Below are 20951 nucleotides of genomic sequence, written 5' to 3' on the forward strand. Positions count from 1 at the left end.
TTTGGCTAGTTTCTGCCAAACTGTTTTCCAAGTCAGTCATTTTTGTCAAATGGTGAGTTCTTACCCTTTTAACTTGTTTTGAGGGTTTATCAAATACTAGAGTATGATGGTTATGTATTACTAATGTGTATTATGTACCTTATCTATTCTACTGATCCATCATTCTATTTCTTTACCAGTACAGATTGTTTTCATGATTATCACTTGGTAATATAGTTTGAAATCATTATAACTCCTCCCTTCACAAAATTAAATCATAGGAAAATTGTATTAGTTAATTTTGTGGCACTGAACATACATGAGTTCTTCCTATTAGGAAAATAAGGAAAGAGAAGAGTACCACATTCTGGCTGTGTTAAAAAAAAAGAAAAAAAAAAAAAAAAGCTTTAATTTGAATGCAATATGGGGAATGAAATTGAAGTCTAGAAGAGTCTAATAGAAAAAGTGTCAAATACCATGAAGGGCTCATTTGAGACTATGTGCCACAGAAAACATAAAGAAGTCTCATAGAAACTTCGTCTGTCTGATACTTGAGCACAGATGCAGAGAATCCTAAAGTGAAATAATTTTCAATGCATTTCCATACAGACCTGCAATTTCTATTGAAAAACCTTTTTAATGTTACTATTTACTCATTTTTATATTAATTCCAAATGGGAATGATATTCTTGATTACTCTAAAAGAAAAGCAAATTTTTGCAGTAACTTTGGAGGAAAAACTGGCAAAAGAAGAAAAAACAATAACCACTTCCATTTGTAAATTCTGAGTACTAGTGAAATGTCAAAGGATAGAAACAAGAATTATAGGGTTTCAAATCTTTTTAGCTCAGGGAGATTTTTGCTATTAAAGTATTTCAAAATGTGACCATTAAGAGGAGAAGGAAAGAGATACTTGCCATAAGTATTTTTTTCTTTCTCTAAAAAACGCTTTATTGATTGTTATCTTCTCTTTGTGTTTTCAACCTATCCAAGAAGAGAAAATTTGTATATCAACTTAGGAGCTAAAGAATTTTTTGATATTGTCATTTAAAAACAAAATGAAGACCAGAATGGCTTCTAAATCACTTTCACTTTCTAATCTAATCTTCACCAAAAACAAATAGTGAACTTTTCTGTGTGTTGGAATGCTTTAGACCCATATTATCTTGGAGAAAACTATATATTTTGCTTCAGCCTTAATTCTTTTTTTTCCCTGTAGGAATCAGAATTCAGAAAAGAGTTCAGATTTCCCAATTTCTTTAGGCAAGCAATTACTATTGAACTGAATTAAAGAGCACCACACGAATAGAACAATCTATGTAACATTGTCAGGTTACAATAAAGGTTTTTATTAGTCCTTTTATGAAATTACTTTTAATGATAGTTGGTAGCTATAAATAAGATCAAGAGAATGTACAGAAAGGACTTTCACCATTCATTTTTTGGGCAGTAAATAGGACAGTAGTTAAATACTTTGTGGTAATGGTTTTTTAAGTTATCCAGGATTTTTAAGAGCATTGTAAAGAAGAAGAAAAAGAAATAGAACAACAACAACCAGAAAAAGAAGAAAAAAAAGATACAAGAAAGAAAAGGGAGACAAAAAGAAAAGAAATCATATCTATCATTTACAACGCCAATCATTCTTTGCATTTAATTTTGTTCCACAAGGGAATTTTGAGATTAAAAACATATCATTAATTGAAACTTGTAAAGGCAATTATGGAGCATTGAATATCATATTAGGTTTCCAGATAAGGAGTCCTAACTTTCTAATACTGATAAGCAATATGAACTTAGATAAATCACTTCACTAGCAACTCTCTAGCTTTATCTCCTAAATCACACATGGGCTTAGTGGGGTATGTCTGCTGGAACCAACTCAAATCAGAAAACTAATTGTCAAATTTTCAGTGTAAGTATTTACATGTTGGAAATCAGTAATATTTTAAAACTGGGCTTGATTGATTTTTTTTTTGCTAGTCTAGACTGAAAGCAAATGGGGAAAATGTGAATAAGTAAATTAAACTTTAAAATGTACCTTAGCTACATTGGCTTGGAATTGGGAAGATCTGAATTCAAATCCATCCTCAAGACACTAACTGACTGTGCAACCCTATGCATGTCATTTTTTTAAAATAATTTTTTATTGATAGAATGCATGCCAGGGTAATTTTTTACAGCATTATCCCTTGCATTCATTTCTGTTCCAATTTTTCCCCTCCCTCCCTCCACCCCTTCCCCCAAATGGCAAGAGTCCTTTACATGTTGAATGGGTTGCAGTATATCCTAGAAACAATATATGTGTGCAGAACCAAACAGTTTTCTTCTTGCACAGGGAGAATTGAATTCAGAAGGTATAAATAGCCCAGGAGGAAAAACATAAATGCAAGCAGTTTATATTCATTTCCAGTGTTCTTTCTCTGGGTGTAGCTGCTTCTGTCCATCTTTGATCAATTAAGGCTCTCTTTATCGAAGAGATCCACTTCCATCAGAATACATCCTCAAACAGTATCGTTGTTGAGGTATATAATGATCTCCTGGTTCTGCTCATTTCACTTAGTATCAGTTCATGTAAGTCTCGCCAGTCCTCTCTGTATTCATCCTGCTGGTCGTTCCTTACAGAACAATAATATTCCATAATGTTCATATACCACAATTTACTCAACCATTCTCCAATTGATGGACATCCTTTCATTTTCCAGCTTCTAGCCACTACAAACAGGGCTGCCACAAACATTTTGGCACATACAGGTCCCTTTCCTTTCTTTAGTATCTCTTTGGGGTATAAGCCCAGTAGAAACACTGCTGGATCAAAGGGTATGCACAGCTTGATAACTTTTTGAGCATAGTTCCAAACTGCTCTCCAGAATGACTGGATGTGTTCACAATTCCACCAACAATGTATCAGTGTCCCTGTTTTCCCACATCCCCTCCAACATTCCCCATTATCTTTCCCTGTCATTCTAGCCAATCTGATAGGTGTGTAGTGGTATCTCAGAGTTGTCTTAATTTGCATTTATCTGATTAATAATGATTTGGAGCATATTTTCATATGTCTATAAATAGTTTCAAATTCTTTGTCTGAGAATTGTCTGTTCATATCCTTTGACCATTTATCAATTGGAGAATGGTTTGATTTTTTATAGATTAGGGTCAGTTCTCTATATATTTTGGAAATGAGGCCTTTATCAGAACCTTTGATTGTAAAAATGTTTTCCCAGTTTATTGTTTCCCTTCTAATCTTGTTTATGCATGTCATTTTAATGCCTTTTTGCCTCGGCTTCCTCAACTGTAACATGGGGATCATAATAGAGCCTGCCTCTCAGGATTGTTGTGAGGATCAAATAAGATAATGATTGTAAAGCACTTAACACAATATCTGGTATATTTTAAGTGTGATTGTTAATAATAGTGACATGGTAGTATTAATGGGGAACTCCTGGTGAAGTTAGCAGAGAATACCTGAAGATTCCTTCCAGTTCTACCTTACAGTCTCATCCTTTCTGAGGTCTTTGATACCTTATTGTATCCAATCAGAAAGCCAAGTTATGACGTCAACTCCCCAAAGTTAAATTTCCCCTACAAATCTGCCCATGGCCTTTGCCATCTTTGCTGAATCTTTTTGCGCTAGCCCACCATAGAAATCATATCTTTCTCCTCACCCCTTCCCCATGCTTCATGGTGTCTTTCCTCTCATTCTTCCCTCATACCTCATGGTGTTTTTCTCCTTGTTATAGCTAACTCTTCAAATTTCTTAGGATAGCCTGACAGTCAATGGTATATTCCCACCTCATGGTTCCCTTCCTTCTAGTTAATTATGAATTCCACTATGGAACTTGTTGTTTCCCTTGTTAATTGTTAAAATCCTTTTCCTTACTAATGAAATGAATATTTATCACTCTTGGTGTCTGTTTAATCTCTTTATTTTGTCTGTAACCTCTTCTAACAATCACATGTACTTTTTGGCAAGGAGAAAGGCTCTTGTGAATTCTTCACATGTGAATTGCTACCAAACCCCATCATTTGGTGCCTACAGCAATCTCATCAGTGATGGTCATCTTGGATAGTGAGTTGTTAAAATTTTGCCAGTATGTGGCTGGTTGTGATCTACAGAAATCAAGGGAGTCCTCAGTCTATGGAATTTTAAACTCTTTCAGTTATTTAGTAAGTAGTTCCATAGATCTAGACCCAGAGGGAACTTCATTTTCCAGATGAAGAAATTGGTGCCAGAGAAGGTCATAGGCTCATAGATTAAGAAATGGAATTGACTCTTAACACTTTTTAATTTGAGTTCTTATTTTATGGGTGAGGTCAAAAAATTTGACAAACTTGAACTCCATTTCTCTTACTTTAAAACTCTACTCTTTCTAACTGTGCTGTTCAATTTCTAAGCCACAGAATTTTCCGGTATTTACAGTAGATTTGATGCATTAAGAGAAGCAGAAAGGTCCTACAACCAAATATCCAATGATAGAGGAAGAATTTATGACCTTGAACATATTAAGCAAAAAGACAAACCTAGAAGAATATAGCATGTGAGATGTAAAAGTTGGCCTCCTAATCTCATAAACACCAATTCTTCAAAAATTCTCTATTCCTTCTTACTTAGCTTATCTGTGAAATATGAGAGTATTCTGGAAGCACTCTGCTTCTGGCTGCCAGCATAGAAATGGCACTGTGCTGTGGGCATACACAATAACTGTCATTAACTTTAATCCCCTCCTAAAGAGGCCTAGTGTTCAGTCACCTAACAGGACTCATTAGTGGAATTATGCATTCTGAATGCCCTTCTTCCAAAGTGACTTCCAAGGTCATTGTGTTTAATTTTCTCTAAGAGTAGAGACATAACAAAAGGCCTAAAAACAACTGAAGGCTTGGATTTTTTTTTTAAAGATATTCTGGTCTTAAAGGAGAAGAGTGAATATAAGAAAAAGGAAAGAGAAAAATCATAGGAATCAGTAGTATCTCTTTCAACTGACAACATATAAAAAGCATTTTCCCCTCTCAGCTGTCAAACAAAAATTGAAAAATAGAATTAAATCTAATGCTTAGGGTGTCAAATTTATTTTTGTGTAGAGATAGTGAATAATGATTACACCTTTAAATTTTTTTGTATTTTTATTGTATTGTATGTTCTACTGGATTCATTTTAGGAAACAGATTAGATTTCTATTTCTCAGTTAAGTTTACATGAAAGTCCTCTGGCATATTAGAATTGTAAATGCTATCAAGACAAGTAAATAAAAATAATTAAAGTGAAGAGTCTGTTATCATCTAAATGCAAACTAGAATCAAACACAGATATCCAATATCATCTTTGGCAGTTATCTGTTGCTGCATTGGAATTTTCATTATTATTTATTGTACTAAAAAAGCTTTGACAATGGTCTTCAGAAGCCATGAGCTAAATAAATACCAGAAAAAAGATATAGCAATAGATAGAACAATAAATAGAACAAAGACATGTTTTTAAAAGAAGTCCAGATTTTTTCAGAATGCTTACTTGTGTGTTTTGCTTATCCAAAATGCTAGGGGTTATTTCTAGAGCAGCTCTATAGAACACTTTCTAGTTTTGGATTTTCCTAGAAAGTGAATGGATGATGAAGAAATATCAAGAGTCTTGAAACAGTGGCTTACTTTCTTAGACGGCCTTGATCTTGTAGTAGTTTCCAGGTGTGTTAATCCACATCTGTTTTCTCAGTTAGTGGGTAGGAGAGCCCGAGGCTTGTGAATATCTAGAATTCAGTGATTCTGAGCTCTAATATGACTAAGATGCAACTCTGTGTTTAGTTTGGGAGCCAATATGGTAGTCTTTGAGGACCAGGGGGACTCTGCTAGCATCTGGATTTATTAGCTGTAAGTCTCATCTTGATACCCATTTTAGATATGCTTAAGGGGGAGGAGAGTGGGAAGGATAAGGAAGATGAGGATGAGAAGGAAAAGGAGGAGGTAAGAACAAGAAACTAAAGACTGTGTGTGTGTGTGTGTGTGTGTGTGTGTGTGTGTGTGTGTGTGTGTGTGTTTAGGCATCAATCATATAATAATGGTTTGCAGAAGTTCCTTTTAAAAAAATCAAAATCTTAAAGTGCAATTAAAATTTATAATAGGTGACTATATCACATAAATTGCTTCATTTTTCTTTTCTGTCTCTCATATCTATTGGGGATAGAAGAAACTAATAAGTTAGAGAATTTGGGTAGAGTCAAGATAACAGATTAGATGAGTATTGAGTTCTTGGAATAAGAAAATACAAGCTTCTAGATAAAGTAAGTATGACTAAGAGGTCTGTTTTCCCATAAAGCATAAAGATAAAACTGTAAAACTCAATGTGTAAGTAAAGATAAGTCTTTTATTTCATTTTTGTTTTCTGACATTTGGAAGAATGTGGTCATTTGTTATACTTTTCATTATTATCAGCTATCCCTCTCTTTGGAGAGTTTTCTCTAAGTTGTATTACTATAATGAAACACTTTGATCTGTACTTCTTAAACCTTGCATGAAGAAAATTTAAATTATTTTATAAGATCTTCAGCTATATTTTTTACTTTAACTTTGTTTTGAGAATAATGAATAAATTCCTCCAACCCATCTATCCACTTGCTGCAAAATACAGTGCAGTGAAGAATGTGATGTTGGTTTTAAACTATTGTTTAATTTGAAATGATTGATGTATTAATTGAACTTTTTTTTTTTTTTTGCTGTTGCTTAATTTAAAATGACCAATGTATTTACTGACCTCATTTTCCTTTTTGTCCACTATTGTTTCTATTCTGCATTATAGATACCAATAAAGTATAATGATCTCTTGTCTTCCATGTTCATAACTTGTTGGGCATGATGCACTAAATTAAGAGTTTAGACAATATCTTCACTAGCATTTACTATTTAAGAAAAAGAAACTTCTTTTTATGAGAACCTTGACATTAATGTTACAAAACACCTGTCAAAATGGTTGGTTGGTTGGTTATATTTTTGCTGAAAGCTTCTAGTTATTTCATGCTTCCTCTTCTCAGTGTGTTTGATTTTTTATTATTATATTATTAGTATTATTAATTTTTATTGTTAATATTTGCAATCTATTCAACAGGTGTTCTTTCTGTGCTCAAGATAGAAGTAATACCAACAGTAAATTGAAATGTCACATTATTCTAACACGTTTAGTTTTTGGTGACAAAGAGTTAAAAACTGAAGGGATACCCATCACTTGGAAAATGGTTGAACAATATATGATATAGGAAAGATTTACATGATCCAAAATGAAGTGAGCAGAACTATATATGTAGCATGTACACAATAACAGAAATTTTGTAAGTATAAAGTACTGTGAAAAACTTTATTACTTTATTCAATACAATTATTCACCAGAATGTCAAGGACTCGTGGTGAAAAATATGAAATATAAATTTGCATCTTAATCTTCTGATCATTGTCAGAAACCTATAGACTATATATGAAAAAAAATTAAAGATTATGGATCTCTATATTTATGAAGATAAAGAGCTTAGAAAATAATCCTTTGAAATTGTAATTACTTTTTATTATCATGATGTTATATTTCTGTTATACACATAGAAACAAGAATTACTCAAAAGTATACATAAGAAATATGTTAATCTTGCCATCTTAGGGGAGGGGGTAAGGAAAAGGAGGGGAAAAATTGGAACAAAAGGTTTGGCAATTGTCAATGCTGTAAAATTACCCATGAATATAACTTGTAAATAAAAAAGCTATTTAAAAAAAAAAGAATTGAGAGAGAAATAAATAAATGAGTGAATGAAAAAAAGAAAAAAAGAGATATGTTAGATAGGTAGGTAGATAAGCAAGAATTGGAACAACTGGTACCGGTAAGAAAACCAAGAGGTAAAACCAACATATTTCTGGTTGATATCCAAAATTGGAAAGATTTGTGACTTTTTTCTATTTGTTTAGTTTTCTAATATGCAAAATATTGATGCTTTGGCATGGGATTGGACTTATGAATTTAATGGAAAAGAGAACTTGTAAATGAGGAAATCTCCTCTACCAGTATAATTCAGCACTTATCTCTGCAACTCAGAGAGTTGCCTAGAGCACAGAGATATTATATAACTTTGCTAGAATCATACAGCTAATATTATCAGAAAAGTAACTTGATCTCACTTCTTTCCTGTCTGAATCAAATTTATCTACATTGTAAAACAACCTCTCTTGTGCTCTTTACTCATAAAACATTAATGTATACAGTTTACACATCAGCATTTGCTACAATATATTACTAGAATAAATCTTTTTTCATTCTTTATATGTCTAATCTCAATATTTAGACTCCATGCTCTCCTAAGCAGAAGGTATGTTTCTTAGACTGGGGACATCTCTGCTACTTTTTTATGTTTCTTTTTATAGGCATCTAACAATGTCTGGCACATAGGAGGAACCTAAAAAATGTTTATTGATTAACTGTAATGACTCTCCTTGTGGAGAGTAATAATTAATAGTAATGACTTGTCTTATGGTTTCAGAAGCTTTTCACCTCTCAGTATAGCAGTGACTCAGAGAAAGTGCCCGTTCCTCTTTGCTCTCAGGATTCTACATAGAGGAAGCAGAGTATTCCACGTGTGGGAGGGAGCCAATGAAATTTCCTAGAGCTGGGAGATGGAGTTGTTTTGTGGAAGGAACAGCTAGAAGGAACAGTAATCACTGGATTGCATAATACATGAAGGGGAGTAAGAAGAAAGAAGACTGAAAATGTGGAATGGGGGAGATTTTATGCAGTCTAGTCTGTAGGTAATGTAGTAGATAGAGTCAAAAAAACTCATCTTTCCAAGTTCAAATTTGGTCTCTGACACTTACTAGCTGTGTGACCCTGGGCAAGTCTACCTAATCCTGTTTGACTGTTTTCTCTTCTATAACATTTCTCTTTCTGGAGAAAGAAATGGCAAACCATTCCAGTATCTTTGCCAAGAAAACTCTAGAAACAGGGTCCAAAAGAGTCAAACCCAACTAAATAACAACAAAAAAGACTAGATATGTAAACTTTGAACACCAAATAAGATTATACACAGTTCAGTCACTGGAGACAACAGGTGAAATGTCAGGAAATGGAGTAGATAGTCCACATTTAGAACTATAGGAGTAGAGGAAGAGAGTATGGGACAGTAGGAGAGATTCAGTGTATAAATGACCTTGAATGTCAACAGGGGGATTTAACATTGAAATGATATGGAATAACCAAAATATATTGAATTAAGCAGAGATTGGTTGACTTGATCAGACTTCTGTTTTAGAAAAATTTATTTGATAGCTGAATTAAGGAGAGTCTAGTATAGGGAGAAATTTGAGGATATCAACCAAAAAGTCATTTTATAATTCAGGTTTGAAGTAATGAATCTGCACCAGGATGGTAACAATGTCACAGGAGAGAAGAAAATTTAAGACAAGAAATTATATGAGGGGACTGAGAGAGAGTGAGGAGTTGATAGATGATATCTAGATTGAGAATCAGTACCACAGAGAGGATGATGGTCCTCTTGACAATAAAAGGAAGATTAGTAAGAGAAAAACAATTGGGGAAACGGGGAGATAATGAATTTAACTTTGAATGTATTGAATTTAATTTAAGATGTCTATGGAATTTCCATTTTGAGATAACCAATAGGCAGTTGGAGATTAAAGACTGGAAGTTAGATGAGAAGGCAGGTATAATAAGCAAATCTGGGCATTATCTATATACATTTGATAACCAAATCCATGTATGATCATAAAAAGAAATATTACAGAAAGAAAGGCCTATGAAAGAGTCTTTGTAGACATGCTCAGCTAGTTTAATGATTCTGGATAATGATCTAACTAAAGAGAATGATAAGAGGCAGTATGATAAGTAGGAGAGAACAAAGAGAGAATAGTGATGAAATTTACATAGATAAGAAAACAAGAAGAGGATGATTGGTAGTTTTAAAGCACACAAACAAGTCAACAAGGAGTAGAATTGATAAAAGGAAATTAGATTTAGCTTTTAAGAGATGGCTATTTACCTTTGAAATGATGAGAGCAAGGAAGAGCAGAAAAGAAGTTAAGAATTTAGCCATAAAAGGAAGGAAAAAGATTGAATGATAGGTAGTAGGGAAACAACCACTGTAAAGGGAGTAATTGAAGCTCAGTAAAAGTGGGGATTAAAGAAAAGGCAAACTGTTGAAGAATATAGGAAGGAATGGGTTCACTTATGCATGGAGAAGAGTTTATCTTGGTAAGGAGAAAAACTACTTTTTCATGTGAGACAGATGAAGGAAGAAATAGTGGGAGAACATACTCAAATGATGTGGGCCAAAAAGGAACAAAAAAGAGGGTCTCTCTCAACATGGTTTTAATGTTGTTTTTGTTTTCAATGAAATGTAAGACAATGTTTTCACTTGAAAGTGTAGATAGGAGAAATCATGGGAGGATTTGGATTGTGGAAAAGATATTATGGTGAATGGGATAGTGAATCCCATTGTGAATATCAACAGGATCCTATGCTTACCTGACTATTTTTTGTGCCTTTTTCAGTATTTCAGTAACAACTAACCTTAAATTTCATTTTTGTCAGATAGGAGGTTGGTACAGTCACTAAAAATTTTTCTTTTAATTCAAAAAGATAAATAACATAAAGGAAGATCATAATGAGCTTTCTGATACTGACATAGCAACCTGGACCATCATCATCAATTTGAGGATTTGAGGTGTCTTTGAGAAAATACAGGTTATGATTATGATGATTTATTCATGATTATTATATGAACATTAATGAGTTTAATTAAAGCTATCATATGGGTATCCCTATTGATCTTAAGATGGCTGAAAGTTATGGGGAAGCCAAAATATGATCCAATCATTTTCTACATATTAATACTTCTTAGAATCAATGAATTCACACAGTTCCAATACTGCAGTTCAGTATCTAAGCCAAATAATTTGTTCAATTGTGTTGGTGAATCAATAAGGATACATGGAAGTACCATAAACATAATAAAATGTAATTGGATTTGTTTTTGTTTTTATTTTTTCAGTGGGGGGAGGCTAGATAAGCATGCCATAAAATAGTTTCCTGTTGTCCACTATAGACTTGTTATATTTTTTCCATATCGCTCCCCTTTAGCACTGTCCATTAATTCTGGATTAATGGAAACCAGTTCAAGTCTGGAGAGTGATGGAAGGTGGGATTTTTTTTTTTTTTGATAACTTGATATAGTGAAAAACTCAAAACAGCATAAAATCCCTCCAGTGGAGGTACGAAGGTGGGAATTAACATGTTGTGAAAACTGAATCTAACAACACCAGAGAACTATTGGACAACTAACACTCAGAGCAGAGAGAACTATAGAGAAAATTGAAGATGAATATGAGTATCCTTTTTTTTTTTTTTTGGTTAAGTGAGCTTTAGTTGTTTGAACATTTTTAAGATGTGTTTTTCAATTCCATGCTCAAGTTTCAGTTTTCTTTAATCTTTCCCCTAGGAATCACAAATAGATTCCTGAGAATTTTTAAAAGTTGTATGTTATATATATGTGTGTGTGTGTATATGTATATATATATACATATATATAGTGTGTGTGTGTGTGTGTGTAGAGAGAGAGAGAATTTGACTTTTGAGTAAGGTTTTGATCTCTTGAGATTTTTTCCCCAAAGGTATGGTACTGAAAACTAATGAAGGTTATTCGAGGCTTCTTTCCTTCCCTTCTCTCCAAACTTAACACTTCTATATGATGATGTTAAAAAGGAAAATACTAGTTTGGAACAGTAATAGCATATCACATTTTTGATGGGAAGACAATATGTTACTCTGTTCTCATTCTAGTTGCATAGCTAATACTATGTCATATTTGGGAAAGCTGAGGCAATTGGGATTAAGTGATTTACCCAGGGTCACATAGCTAGGAAATGTTAAGTGTCTGCGACCATATTTTGAACTCATGTCTTTCTGACTTCAGGGCCTGTGCTCTATCCACTGCACCACCCAGCTGCCCCCTTGAGAAAGCTTTTTATGAACCTCTTTTTTTTTTTTTTTTTTAATTGTTCTTTGACTACAAAGACGTGCTTGGAGGGATGGAGAGGACACAAGCCATTTGTGTATTCTTGTTTGAATGTGTACAATAGCTTTGTTTACTGATACTTAATTCTGAATAAATAGTTAATGAATAGTAGAAAGTGAAGGTGTTAATAAGGTTTAAAGATCGATTTCTCTTTCTTTTACATATCCTTAGATATAGGATCCTCTAAATAGAGACACTCTTCAATTTCAGACACTGAATTAACATTTTATTAAAGCAGAGAACAAAGATGACCTTTTTCTGCCTAAAACAATTGATACTAGTGCCTACTGGGTCAGAGAAACTTAATGTCATAGACAAAACTAGAAGATTTAAAAAATTATCCAACATAATACCTTTTTATGTGTATAATATTTTTAATATCATAATGGCAGAAAAGAAATGTTAGTCAAATGAATAGATTTTGAGTTGTCTATATATTAAATGTGTAGTCATTTTGTAATATAAAGTGAGGATGACAATAAGCATGATAATGACTTCCTTTTGCAAACAAACTAGCCAGAAATACTACAGAAAGGTTAAGTGGTGGCTTTGCCAGACAAAATGTCTGCATTCAGCAGCAGCATTGACTCATGAGGAAGTTTTAATTTCTCCCCTGTGATGCTAAAGAACAAGGATTTTATAGGGGTGATTGCTTTGTTCCTGTACTACTAATAAATCAGTATATGATTTATTTTTTCTGTGTAACTATTATAATCTCTAGGCTCTTATTTTCACTAACATTTTAATTGCAGAATTGACTTCCCCAAGAGAAAGACCAACTTTATATTCCCCTCAAAGTTCTAAGGGTATTAACAGGCTTTCTGCAATTTCTAGCAGGGACTCATAGCTCTAGAGTCAGGTTATTCACTATCCAAATTTCTCCAAGCTTATAAAGCTGCCTCCTAAAGTTAAAGGAACAAGCATTTATTCAGCACCTACAATGTGCAGAGCATTGTGCTAAATGCTTTACAAATACTAGCTCATTCAATCCTCATCACAAATCTGGAAAGTAGGTTAGTTATTATTTTCCTCATTTTATAGTTGATGAAACTGTGAAATACAAAAATGTATAACTCCCCCAAAGTCCACAGCTAGAAAATATCTGAAACTCAATTTAAATCCTGATTACAGTATGTTATTCTGTTCTCATTCTAGTTGCATAGCTAACACTATGTCATATTTGGGAAAGCTGAGGCAATTGGGATTAAGTGATTTACCCAGGGTCTTCCTGATTACAGGATAGAGCACAGGCCCTGAAGTCAGGAAGACATGAGTTCAAAATATGGTCGCAGACACTTAACATTTCCTAGCTATGCGACCCTGGGTAAATCACTTAATCCCAATTGCCTCAGCTTTCCCAAATATGACATAGTGTTAACTATGCAACTAGAATGAGAATGGAGTAACATACTGTCTTCCCATCAAAAATGTGATATGCTATTACTGTTCCAAACCAGTATTTTCCCTTTTAACATCATCATATAGAAGTGTTAAGTTTGGAGAGAAGGGAAGGAAAGAAGCCTTGAATAATCTTCATTAGTTTTCAGTACCATACCTTTGGGGAAAAAATCTCAAGAGATCAAAACCTTACTCAAAAGTCAAATTCTCTCTACACACACACACACACACACACACACACACCATTTCTCTTTCCATTGTATAAGCTTTTCCTAGTCTCTTCTTTTATGAAATAATTTTCTTAATTTCCTCTTTTTCCATATTCTCCAGTTCATCCCTCTTTCTCCTCCATCTATTTTTTTTTAAATTATCCCACATAATTGACTTATTGCAATGCCCCAATTTCTATGTAGAATCCTTTAAACTATCTTGACAGTAATAAAGTTCTTAGAAGTTACATGTATCATATAGGAATATAAACAGTTAAACTTGAATGAGTCCCTTATGATTTATACTTTATATTTACTTGGGGACTTGTATTTGAAAGTTAAAATTTCACTTCAACTCTGATTAGGAATTTTTGAAAGTCTTCTATCTCATTAAATATCTATATTTTTCTCTTAAAGGATTATATAAGTATTGCTAGGTAGGTGATTTTTGTTTTAATTCTAGCTCTTTTTCCTTTTGGATTATCATATCTCCAACTCTTTTCCATTTTAACAAGGTCATTGCTAAATTTGATGTGATTCTAACTGTGGCTCCATGCTATTTGAATGGTTCTTTCTGGCTATTTGAGGTATTTTCTCCTTGTCCTAGTAGCTCTGGAATTTAGCTATGATATTTCTGGGACTTTTCATGGTGGGATTTCTTTTATGTGGTAATTGGTGGATTCTATCCATTTCTATTTTGTCTTTTTGATTTTAGAATATTGGGTCAATTTTATTTTATGTTTTCTTGAAATATGATGTCTAGATTAATTTTTGATCATGACTTTCAGGCACTCCAATATTTCTTAAATGATCTTTCCTCAATCAATTTTTCCAGGCCAATGTTTTGTTGTTGTTGTTGTGTTTTTTTTAATGAAAATTTTTTTTACTTTTTTTTTTCCTAAGCTATATTCTTTCCTGATACCTTAAGGCATCATAAGAGTCTACTTATCCCATTATAATTTTTCAGAAATTATTTTCTTTAATGGACTTTTGTAACTCTTTTTCCATTTGATCAATTCTGCTTTGGGAGGAGTAATTTTCATTATTGAACATTTTGTAAATCATTTACTGTTTTGCCAAGTCTGTTTTCTTAAGTTCTTGTGTTATTTACCATTTTTATGTCTCTCTTTTATCAAGCTATAAATTGTCTTTTCATTATTTTCAACTCTTGCTCTGATTTACTTACTCAAATTTTCATTTGTTTTTTAAAAGAAAATTTTAGCTCTTGCAAGAATTTTTGTTGGAGCTATGCCCAATTCACAATTTTTTCTTTGAAACTTTGCTTTTTGACATCTTTGTCTTCTGAGTGTGTGCTTCAGTCTTCTCTATTACCATATTAACTTTTTATGATTTGGAACTTTTTTTGTTGTTTGATATTTTTTCCTGACTTTTTCATGACTTTGAATTTTATATTATATTTGAACTCTGTACTCAATGTAAGGGAGTTGAAGAACTTCAGACTTTTTGCATTGCTATTTTAGAGGTATGTGATGACTGCGTATTTAAAATCAGCTGGAGTCAGGAATTTAGGTTAGGGGAAAATTGTCAATCTTTATTCTTAGTGAAGGTGAAGAAGGATCGAAGGTGAAGGGGAATCAGAGGTGAAGGGGGATTAGCAATGTGAGCAGCTGGGACAAGAAGCCAGCCAGCAATCTCTCTTTCCGCTTCCCTCTCCACCTCCCTGCCTTCACCCACCAAAATCATCATTTCCTATACAATACATCAGGACTTGCACCAAGAGTGGGCGAGGGCCATTCTTTCTCTAAGTATAGATATTAATAGAGTATGGTCCAATTACTATTTAGCCTCATGTGCTTGGGACCTCAGTGCATCAACTCAGCCTCAGCCCATTACAGAGGTAGTTCTAGGGGTTTGTGAATTTTGGGTGCTTCCAAAATGATGTGAAACTGGAAGAAATGTGGTGTCTGCCCAATATTTGGTCCTTAGCAACCTTTAGTCATACTGTTCCTCAAGGTCCCTACTCACTTATGAGCAAAAGTGATACTCTCTGCTCTTGAATTAAAACACAGAAGTGGATATAACCAATGGAGTTGCCAGACAGAATTCAGTAATCTCTTTCTGTCCAATTGCCAAGTTCCCTTATTATCTCTAGGTAGAGAGCTCTGAAAGCTGCTGCTGCTGCTGCTTTTGCCAGCATCAAATTGGGTTCTTTTCTCAGATCATAGTTTTAGAACTATAAAGTTCATCAGTAACCATATAGGTCAAATCTTGAATTTTATAGAAGTAATTGAGGGCCAGTGAAATTAAGTATCTTATCTAAAAATCACATTGATATTAAGTTACATATGTGGGATTTAAATTCGTATTTTCTCATTCAAATTTACTGTTCTTTTCACTTTGTTATACTATAGGTACATACTTTGTTCAAAATTAGGATTGTTAATGATCATGTTAGAGCTGGAAGAAATCTTATGTATTATTTCAGTTTAACTTTTTCATTTTCCTGATGAGTAAACTGAGACTCAGATAAATCCACCATGCTGCTTTAACATCCAAACTGAATTAATAATAATTCTATAAAAGGATTGCTGACCAAATATCCTAGAAGAAATATAATCTAATTTTAAGCCAGTTTTGATAGCACTATAATGATAACATAAAATATTAAAACAAACATAGTTCTGTAAAGATTTATAAGAATTTATTTGCTCTTTTTTATTTATCTGGTATTTAGAGAGATTGTATCTGGCCATAGTGTTTATTGAAATATTGACCATGGTGGGAAATTTGTACTTAACTTTTCTGAATTCAGTTTCTCTCCCTTCATCCCCAACCCTACCACTTTTCCCCTAAAAAAAATGATTTTTAATTCATACTTCTTTAAATGTTATGGGGTCAAAAAAGCCTGAAAATTAGAGTGATGATGCTTTTATAGGATTTAATCCTGGGAATTTCTTACCTTGACTTCCTTTGCTTTTTTCAAGTTCTGATGGATGTACTATGCTTTATTTTAGGATAGTGGCATTTACTACTTTTTTATCTATATAAAATGTGTTACTAAACAAAAAAGATAAACATATAAATATCTATTTCTCTGACAATTTCCCATTGACTGTGATTCCTATGAAAACATGATTTCTTCTGTAGACATATTAATTTCAACAAATGAAATCAATAAGCACTTATTAATTACTGAACTATATGTCAAGAATTATGTTAAGTGTTAGGGATAAAAGAAAAAAAAAGTCAGGGTGGAAAAATTCTCATAGTCCTTAGGGAACTCACATTCTAATGATAGAGACAACATGAAAACAGCTTTATATATATATATATATATATATATATATATATATATATATATATATATATATATATATATATATTCAGAGGGAAAGAACTACCACTGAGAGGATGAGGAAAGAGCTTCATGCAGGTGATGGACTTTAAGCAGCAGCAAAAAGAAATAGGATTCTAGACATGTAGGACTGCTAGAGAAAGTGCATAAAATTGGGAAATAGATTATCTTATATTGGGAATACAAAAGAAGCTAATTTTACTGGATCTTAGAATAAATGGAAGGAAGTGAAATAAGAAGACTGGAAAGGTAGGGATAATAGGGAGCTAATGGAATTTTTTGAATGAAGACAAATCAGACCTATACTTTATGAACATCACTTCTACAACTTAATGGAGCTGTATGAACCGAACAGAATGGTGAATATGAATATGAACTTAATAATGACATCAATCAGAATGCTAATTTAGAAATTATTAGTTTATAAATAGCTTATATTTGGTGTTTTCTTCATTTAAAAATTTGTTTATCTTCCTTTTTTCATGTTTTCAATAAAAGAACAAATTTTATATTAGCTCTTTAATCACTGTCATAGATTTTGACATCTTTAAAACTGCATAAGAAGTTGTAGAGAATGACTTTGGATAAAATCTTTATCACATCCAGGCTCATCTTGGACCTGGCATTGCCAAGGATAGCTGGGTGTTGCTCAGATAATGGACACTCCATCCATCTCAGACCTTAGTTCAAAATCTGATGATACATTTGAAAGCAAGTATTTCCTTCTGTAGACTTTGAGAACTCTCTACATTTTAATGAAACAATATCAATGAGCAAGTGCTTAACTTGATAAGTTAAAGCACTTAAGCCTATTGAGTGCCAGGCACTATGCTAAAAGATGGGAATGCTTCTTTTTGTTTCTCCATTTTTAAAGAGGAAAATATTATCAAGGAGATGATTCTATGACATGTAAGTGAGAGGTTGCTGCACAGTCAGCAACCTCACTTTCTCCTTTAGAACTCCCTGGTTCCAGTGGCAAGATGTAGAATGGACTGACTGGAGATGGCCTTGGATGCTATGGAACACTTTGACCATTTGAAATTAAGTTCTTTCACAGTTCTAAGTTATATTAAATGAGTCAGTCCACTCAGTGATTAAGGCTCAATGAGAAATGAGGCTGAGAATGATCTCTTTTTACCTAATGAAAATAAACAGAAAAATAAATAAATATTATAGATATCTACATAATATTACAGAAATAGATATATCTTTGTAACATAGATATGTCTCATATCTATCTAATCTCTATCTCTTTGTCTAAGAAGAAAAGATGCTCAGGATTTCTAACCAAAACAAAAACATTACTATCACATTCACTCTGAGTCAATCAGAACCCAAACAATGACCAATCTGGCTTGGCCTGGTAGTTGCTGGTCTATAGCCAGAGTGATTTAGGTTTAAAGCATGTTTTAAGAAAGAAAATTTTAAGAAAAGAAGAAAAAAAAGAAAATTTAAAAAGAAAGGATATGTTTGTGAGATTTCAGTGATTAAATTTATATTCCTTTAGGCAGATTACCCCAAGTAAGGATATGATATCTTATATTTAAAGAGGGAAGATGAAAGAAAAAAAAACAACAACAACAAAGAAGCTGTTTTGTTCAAATGACCAATTCTTAGTTGGGTCCCCAGAGGGGCAGCTTCTACTCCGACTAGCATAGGTCATGATTTCTCCTTCATTTTTGAGGAAAACCAATCAGAGAGGTGAGGCCATGACATGCAAATGTATTGAAGTGAGAGAGGGCTGTACAAAGCCAGATTCTTCATTTTCTTTGATGAGGTCATTTGGGACCAATGGCAAGATATAGATGACTGGAGAAGCTCCTGTGATAAGAACATAAAGAAAGGAAGAAAAAAAAAACATCCCTTGCTCTTGAGGAACTCACTCTAATAGGAAATATAACATATAAACATTTCTAAATAAACAGCTTAAATTGGGGCTAGTCTCAGACAGATGACCCTCAGATTAAAATTAGGTGTGATGGAGGTTCTTTTCCCATAGAATGAATACATTGAGAGAAGAAAGAAAGATTTGGGGAAAATGTAGTTTAGATTTACATTGTTTTCTATTTTTTTTTATTTACCCTGATTACTCTTTAAAATGTGTGATTGTGTGGGAATGAATAATTTCATATTTGTTTCTGTTGTGATAAAAATATTTTTAGTTTTCTTCTGGTCAGTGAAAAAATTATCTTGTGCATAGAATAGACATAGGAAGTATATGTAGAAAATCAATTAAAAAAATTAAGACCTTTTTTCCCCATACTTCTCTTTCCTGCCTTTTATTTTTTGCTCTGAAAACTAATCTCATCACTATTAAAAAATAATCATGGCTATTGGGAAGACATACCAGCTGGTATACTATGATTCCATTCACTATTCCTTTGACTTCATTCTTTGCTCTCATTCCTTTCTATATGTTCCCTCCTCCTACTGGAATATAAGTACTTGCAAACATAATACTCCTTGATTTTATATTTTTGTTATTGTTTTATATTTGTGTCATTGGTGCTTAGTATAATCCTTGACATACAGAGAAGAAAATTTAGCTCCCATCATTGTTCCAGTCTTGTTTTATATTATTGTTCTTATATTCACCATTGGAGTCAACTAGCCTACTAGTTCTTCTCCATGTACAAAACCTTTCTCTGGCATAGTCCTTGACAACATAGGATTATATCCATATGACAATGGAGTGTCAGAATAAATTTTTTGTGATTACAGTCCAAAACATGTAATTTTAAATGCTAAAGAGAGCTAAGATTTAATACCTGTTTGCATGTGATCTCAGTCAAACTGAGACCTATTGCAGATTTTAGCTTAAAGGCAAAGGTCTCCTATTTCATCCAGGGCCACCTCCACTCATCTTAATCTGTATCTGGTCACTGGACCCAGATAGCTTTGGAGGGGAAAATGAGGTAGGTGATTTTGCACAGCCCTCCATCATTCAAATCCAATTTACTTGCATGTCACAGCATGATCTCCCTAATGTGATGGTCCTCTTCAAGAAGAAGGGCAAACAACAACAATATGCAGTAGTATATCTTCTATCTCTTTGCCTTTGAATAAGTGGTTTTCCAATGCATCCCCTCCTTATCTTTTTCTCAACACCCTTCAAAGCATAGCTTATTTCTACCTTCTGAGACTTTTTCTTATTCTCAAGCTATTAATACTCTCACCCTCTTGAAAATGTTTTGTATTACTTTCTATATTTTTGGTATTTATTCATATGTATACATGTTATATAGTATATATAATCCCTCAGTAGAATGTACTATAGAATGTATCTTTGTCAAGAAAACTTCAAATAATGGTATCTAGATTTGGATATGATTGAAATGACAGAACAGCACTAATAAAAGAATTCATAAATTCAAAAAGTAAAATAATGGTTTCTTTTTTTAAGAAATGACACAAATTATACTTTAAAAAGGTTAGAAGAAACAATTGACTTTTAAGATGTAATTGAGTAGATACTGAGGAACATTGTTATTGGAAGCAAATTCATTAAAAATAAATTATCATTTTCACTGACAGTAGTATTTCATTTTAATACACATGGAGTACTGAATATTTTCAAAAGGCATCAAATGGATAATTTATCACAAATTCTTCATTTCATGCCCTAAATATTTTTGCTTTTCCACAGACATTTCCACTGAGCCTAGGAGATGGGCAGCTTGATACCTGGACAGATGGTTTGAAAAGAAAAGATTGGCATGACTACGGAAGCATTCACAAAGATGCTCTGCGTTCAGGTATGAAATTGAGTGAGCCAAAATGTTGTGTTAGTTATTCCTTTTTTCCCTCCACTTTAAGGTTAACTAATCCAGTAGTCATCTGGCATACATTGAGATATGTCTTAAGAGAATAGTCAAATCCAATGACAGATGGAAATAGACTTGTTGAAGTCTCAGAGAGTTGTGATAAATAAGTATAGAAATAGTTATGGGATATTTGCCACAAAGTTTTGATAATTTGTATGTCTATAATATTTCAGAATGATAG

The 20951-nt window shown here is 33.0% G+C and overlaps 1 protein-coding gene across 2 annotated transcripts in view; it reads left to right on the forward strand.

Annotated features, from left to right (window-relative positions):
* The window catches only part of GALNTL6 (polypeptide N-acetylgalactosaminyltransferase like 6), a 1500784-nt gene that overhangs the window by 496196 nt on the left and 983637 nt on the right, over window positions 1-20951 (forward strand). For both annotated transcript variants that reach the window (XM_051964041.1, XM_051964042.1), the window contains exon 2: window positions 20593-20701. In XM_051964041.1, the coding sequence (XP_051820001.1) occupies window positions 20593-20701 (109 nt within the window). The remainder of the gene's footprint in view (window positions 1-20592; window positions 20702-20951) is intronic.

Source organism: Antechinus flavipes, chromosome 6, assembly GCF_016432865.1.
Source record: "Antechinus flavipes isolate AdamAnt ecotype Samford, QLD, Australia chromosome 6, AdamAnt_v2, whole genome shotgun sequence".
Lineage (NCBI taxonomy): Eukaryota > Metazoa > Chordata > Mammalia > Dasyuromorphia > Dasyuridae > Antechinus > Antechinus flavipes.